Raw genomic sequence first — 6,674 nt, 5'->3', positions numbered from 1 at the left:
AGAACACAGGACACTGTGCTACAGTATATCTTGCCTAATAGAAACTACTATTTCTGCATTCTGGTTGGTTTCCAAGGGGAGAGAGTGAAGCTATTTTTGCCTTGTCACATGTTTTCCCCTTGGGCCAAGATTTCAAGCTTGTAACCTATTTAAGGGCAGATCAAACAGTGTCGGTGGTAAAAATGCACAGCCACCAGTGCAAAAAAGAAAAAGAAAAATGTGAGCCCTCTCCCTTGTCAAGGTGTGGTCCAGGGAGAGTTTAGTGTCACCAAAGGGGATTTCAGGTAGAGGAAATAAGTAAGCTGGGTGACAATTGAAAGACACATAACTGGTTAGGTGAGTTCTCAGTCAGGCTGGCTATCAACCGTGAACTTGAACACACACACACACTTACAAATGACTACGAGAGTTGAAGTGTTTTCCAGCAACATTCTGAAATTTATCAGTGAATGTCTAAACATACCTTAAATTAAAAAAATAATCAGTTATTATATCACATTGGCATGATCCTGACCCAATCCAAGTGTGCTAACCCTAACATCAGTGTAGGGCTTGTTGGCCCTGCTCTGGAGCAGGGTTAGCCCTGAGTTTGCAGGGTTATCCCTGAAAAATGGACTTAATCCAGGGCTAAAAGCTGCCAGTGTAAAAATGGGGCTTAGTTAACAAAAGAATTTTAGAATGTTTACATGTGGTATGTGTGTCAACTGACATAACCCAGGGTTAGGAGAAGTGCAGTGTGAATTGTATAGCTCTGAGCTCAGGTTAACTTTAGTATAACAGTGTGTGTGTGTGTGTGTGGGTGTAGTGGCTAAGTTAGCTCAGCCCTGAACTAGGAGCATGAAGTGTGAAAAGCACACGGATGTGTTAGCCTTCAATCCTGGCCATTTTTTAAATCTGTCTTTTGTAGGTGCCCCAACTTTATGAAAGTACAATAGTAAATCAAAGGAGTATTCCTTTCAAGGATAAACCCATTGAGATGCAGCAACTTGTTTTGGAGGTATTGCCAGGCAGGCACACAAACATGGACATAAAACAATAAAACAAAGGAAAAATAGTGAAAAATTGTGAAGTAACAGGAGAAACTGCACATGTATCCTTTCCTCCACTACTGTCATTTTGTAACCTTGTCTTATGTCTTGATTTTGAATCACTTTTCAAACTCTATAACCTGGCTTAGGAAGGTGCTACATTAGGTATTAATAATAGCTCTTATGATTATTATTACAGTGTACAGTTATTGTAGTAGGTACATATTCAGAATTTCCACCTGCATGTGGGCGCATCTATGACAAATGGAGGTACTGTGTGTGTAATCATTTTGGATCCAATTTGATTACATAATTTGTTGGGATGAGAGGATATGTTTAACTTCAAAATGATTGAGTTTTTCTATTTTTGATGAAGTCATACTATCAAGCCCCAGACTTGAATGTAACCATTACCACAAGTGGTGTTTGTCTTTCCTCAAGCTGGGGTCCTCTACCAGAAGCCTGGGAGTTTGAGGGTTCTGCACAGTATCTTAGCTGTTCCTAGGACTGCACTCTTCTGGACAGAGACGTCAGATGTTGTACTTGGAATTTGCTGAAGCCACTCTCCCAGTTTTGGGGTCACAGCCCCGAATGCTCCTATTACCATTGTGACCAATCTGGACCTCACCTTCCACATCTGTTCCAGTTGTTCCTTCTGCCCCTGGTACTTCTCAGTATTTTCATGTTCTTTCTTCCTGATGTTACTGTCAGCTGGGGTTGCCACAGCTACCATGACTGCCCTCTTCTGCTCCTTATCAACGACCACTTTGTCTGGTTGGTTAGCTAGCAGTTGCTTATCAGTCTGGAACTCCCACAGGATCTTAGCCCTGTTGTTCTCAACCACTTCCGGTCCTGTGTCTCATTGGGACTTGAAGACTCTAGTTCATACTCAGCACAGATGTTCTTGTAAACTATTCCAGCTACTTGTGTGATTACATTCTGCTACTATGTGCTGGACTGTCTCAGGGCCCTCTTTGCACGGCCTGCACCTGGGGCCCTGTCTGCTATGGTAGACCACTGCCTCTATGGATCTGGTGCTCAGGGTATACTTGGATACTCCTTGTTTCAACCTAAATGGTGGCCCTGACACTCACAAATCCACGCCCTCCCTCTTTTTGCTGTTCATAGTCTCAGGGTGCTGGACTTTGGCTGGAACCCTCCATGTGTTATGAGTTTTCTTGTCTTGACATCAGCAGCATCCATCATATATATATGTCCATCCAGATCACACAGATCTTCTGAAGCAACCATTTAATACTTTAATACCAAGTGTGTTACTAAATAAGAACCAACATTATTGGTGTTCGTAAGTTCTTGCAACATTCCCACTGAAGCAGTTATTCATTATTACCTCCATACTACATTTCTTGTTCTTAAATATAGAATTGGTTTTATCAACACTTCGTGGACGAGCAACAAGAGTCTTGTTCTCTCATCAGGGTGTAACCTGAAAAGCTAATAAAACAATTATAATTTATTAGGTTTAGCGCACTAACTGAAAGGACTTTAGAGTAGAGGTAGATGAGAAAGTGCAATTCATTATAAATGAATTTCCACTTTCATTGCATTCCCTTATCACATGTAATTGGCGCATTAATGTTAACTGTACTGTTTATGATATAAATACACATCAGTCTCAACCAGTAAGGTCTGAATCAGCATTACACTAATGATCCATACAGCAGGTAGAGGCTACAACAACCTAACGCAAACAGTCAAACATATATACATTTATACATGATTAAAAAAAAAACACAACTTAAAAATGGTTCATATAAAAGTAACACCTTTATTAAAAGGGGATACATAACATTGTGTGGACAAAGATATGATTATTACAAAAGTAAAAACATGCCTGGTAGTCAGTCCAGACTTTAGCACAGTGATACAATGTCAGTGGTTAATGAACAGTAGGTCTAAATGTTTTGAAAATAGTTCCTTTCTATAAATTAATTATAATTTTAATGCAGGGCAAGAGTTGAAATACTTTTGCACCATCGGGATGGGATAACACAAAACAGTGTGAGACTGTACTTGGGATTGTTTTCACATATGCCTTTGAGATGACAGTGTGAGACACGTTACACTGCAAAATACAAAAGTGATGAACTAAATCATCATCAAACACTAAGGCGGTGCACACAATTATGCCACATACTTATTACAATGACAAACTGGGAGAACAGGAGAAGCTCAATGCGTTATCATTTAAAACATCCAGTGCAAACCTTTATCTTCACCCCAATTCAGTCAACAGACCACGTCTAACAGGGTGAATGATAATATAAATGTTTTATGCAGTCATATGAGTCGAGGAAATTGTGTCATGGAAGGGTTTGCTGTGTGCAGACTTGCAGTGCCCTCTCTGGTCGACTTTTACAACTCTGTTGCACATGAGAAAGTTTAACATTGGACATGAACTAGACACATTTCATGAGGATCTGAGGCAATGCAACACACAATTTCAGCGCCCATGTAGCACAGTGTGTTTAATATATTCTTCATATCAACAAAAATGATAGACTTGTTATGAAATTTAAAAAATTACCCAAGCACGGGAAAAAAGATCAGTGCAGACTGGAAGTAAATCTGAATCTACTAAAAAAAAAAAAAAAAAAAAAAAAAAGCATTAGTAATGGTTTTGAATAAGTGTCTTTCCAAGCACACTGTGAACTCCAAAACTATTCTGAATAAACTAGATTTACGAGCCCAATACTGGCACATCACAAATCAGATTCAGCCAAAATCCATAACGGGTTTCACAGTACATTGGCTTTGGATGCAGATGACTTCCAATTATCATCTCAGTATTATGACTTTGTTCAGCTGAGCCAGTGCCAAGTTCACATTTTCTTCTGAATTCAAAGCTTGTCCTGAAACTGTAGGAGCCCTGAGGTGGTGTAATGGTGGTAGAGCCCACGGACAAGCTAGTCTTGTCAGCATAACATTTTGAAATGATCAGATAGAAATATTGCATACAATCGGAGATAAAAACATATACATTTTTGGCACAGGCCAAAAAGAGGGTAGCTATCTGCAGTGTGTCTACCTTCACTACTGGCCCTCGGCCAAATTCTGGCATGTTAAGGATAGTTTTATAAAAACTCCAATTTGGAAATAAGACCTTGGGCCAGTCACACACCTGCATAAAACACGCATACACCATATCTAAATTAGGCAGCATAGGGGAATAATTGAAGTTGGACTGAAGATATTTTATCTAAAACATTGCAAAATGTAGAAGCCTGTCCGGAATCAACCACAACTGTCTTACTTTAAGAGAGATCAATCTATTACGCCTCCACACCAACCAGCTCCGGGGGCATTGGGGCCTTTGGATGTTTGCTTTCAAAGTGCTGCTTGAAGGTCTTTGGGTCGGGCATCTGTGTCTGAGAAGGTGTAAGAAAGAAAAAGTGAAAATTTTGAAAATATACATTTAAACAAACAGTAATTGAAAAGCACACTTAAAAAATGCTATCAATATACAAGGCGTTCAGCAGAGTCTTGCTTATTTTCAGTGTTTCCTCATCTGATTATATCAGTTTGCCCAGGTACACCAACAGCACCATAGATACCTGTAGTTTCACAACAAAGTCACATGACGGGTCAAAAGACGCACAGTCCACCATGATAAAAATGCAACTTGTTTTTTCAGAACCTCTACCTTAATAGGTGATGTGAGAGGCTGGTTGTCAATAATCACTTGCACAACAGATCACTTAAGGGGCAAAAGCAAATACATTATTGCATTTACAGGTGACATACACGTAGCCACTTTTCCTGGTGAGTGTTTATTAGAAAGTGTAGACAGGAAGTATGCAAGAGTTTGCATATCAGCACATATCTGTCCCAGCTGCTGAGCACAGGAGTGCTGCAGGAGTGAGTGCAATTTAGCAGCAAACACAGACACTGGTGGAGGTAGAGACAAAAGGAATGTGCAGAGAAGACTTCACAAAGCACTTGGAGTTCTGCCTATTTTCATACCTGCAAAGTGCATCTGAACAATTACTGAGGAGGGTGTGACTGTCAGCCAGTCTCGATAAGATAAAAAATTTGGGCAGAGCCTCTTCAACCATTTTCTGAGGGCTTTTTAACACTTTCAGAGTGTCTACAAGAGCATAAACAATAAGTGGTTATAATCCCCAAAGGATGACACAGGCAGGGATTGTGGACCTGCTATGTTTCACTGAAAGTGGTGGGTTTGGGAAGTATGTTTACAACAATCTGTGGTGTGAAATGATGGGGTACCAGGCTTGCCTGAATCCTACTTAGACTACTCATTGTATCGAACAACGACATGTATCATCTCCACTAATTTCTATCCTAACTTGACGGTTAAATGGTATCAAGCTCATAGAAGAATAATTTTATTCTTGCTTCTGTTTACCGCCTAGGCACATACCCGACACACGGTGCAGGTGTATACTAAAGCAGCCTTTGCTGCTGCCTTCTGGTCATGGCCTTTACTCTTCTTGATGTCTGCCTGCTTTTTGGCATTCTTCTGCTGGGACTGGAACTTCTGGTGCCCACGGGCCATATCTGACGCTAGACCTGAAGAAATTATACAGGAATGTGATCAGCACAACACCATGGAGAAGGTGATGAGCCATTAACTTAATTTACCACAAAACCTAGCTTGCACACAATGACTTCTGTGAAGCGGATGGAGAAGAAAATGTTAAGCACAGAAGGACTGAAGGACCACCGCCTGGAAACACTAAGCAATTACACCACCTGAGGCTTCTGATGAAGCCACCTTGATGATTTACAATTTAAGGATAGCTGTCTTTAGGATCAACATACTTCAAATGTGAAAGAAAGCAGTGGCTGGAAACATCTTCAAAAACTAGGTTATTGCTGTTTTTTTGGGTCACATGAATAAGGCAATTAACTTGGAAATTTCCCCAAAGAAAATCAGACTGCACATATTCAAAGTTATTATAGACAGACTACTGGAACTAGGTCAGTGATATGGTTTTGTTTTTGACTGATATTAACGTTGGAGGGACTGATAGTCTATCAATACACTGGGGTTAATTAGTAATAACAAAAAATGTGTGTTGGACAGGAGTGCCCATTGCTGTCTATGGCTGTAACTTCACATTAACTTACGCGGCAACCTTTTCCATTAAAAATGCCCTCCACCCATGAGCACTATGGGTGCTGTGAGGTCAGTCCCCGCCATGCACTGCTCTCATACGGCTATTAACACTAACCTTAGCTAACGGTATCCGCTAGGACTGGTTTAGCTCAACTTCAGCCAACCACCGAGCAGCGACGGTTGCAAAGGTATAGCGTGGAAGACAGGGTCGTCTTATGAACATAAACTCACATCTCCAAGTACGTTTATAGAAGAAATAAAAAACATCAATTTAATTTCCTAATAATCTGGAGAGTCAAGCATTCTGTTAGCCGGTTGCTATCGCCGACGCTAGGTTAGAGCACATGCAGATAATAGGAATGCTGATAGATATTAAGCATTAAGAGTGGTAATACACATTTTGTAAGTGCCTTACCAGTGATAAATAAATGTATTGTTGAAGATAGCCACCAAAGTAAAATTAAAGAAACGCTATATTAAGTTCTCTTCCGCAGCTTCTACTGGTTTGTCCTCACTCTGCACTTCTGCGCATGCCCTGCACTGTG

The 6,674-nt window shown here is 40.4% G+C and overlaps 1 protein-coding gene across 1 annotated transcript; it reads right to left on the bottom strand.

Moving 5' to 3' along the window:
• Positions 1-2,797: 2,797 nt before the first annotated feature.
• Positions 2,798-6,674, bottom strand: LOC126392289 (zinc finger protein 706). The gene is made up of 3 exons (XM_050047614.1): positions 6,545-6,674; positions 5,431-5,579; positions 2,798-4,417 (listed from the first exon to the last, which is right to left on the bottom strand). Exons 2-3 carry the CDS (start codon positions 5,563-5,565, stop codon positions 4,322-4,324), a joined length of 231 nt encoding a protein of 76 aa, XP_049903571.1. The 5' UTR covers positions 5,566-5,579; positions 6,545-6,674; the 3' UTR covers positions 2,798-4,321.

This window comes from Epinephelus moara, chromosome 6 (assembly GCF_006386435.1).
Source record: "Epinephelus moara isolate mb chromosome 6, YSFRI_EMoa_1.0, whole genome shotgun sequence".
NCBI lineage: Eukaryota > Metazoa > Chordata > Actinopteri > Perciformes > Serranidae > Epinephelus > Epinephelus moara.
The sequence above is the reverse complement of the archived record's forward strand: the minus strand, read 5'-3'. Positions and strand labels throughout refer to the sequence as shown.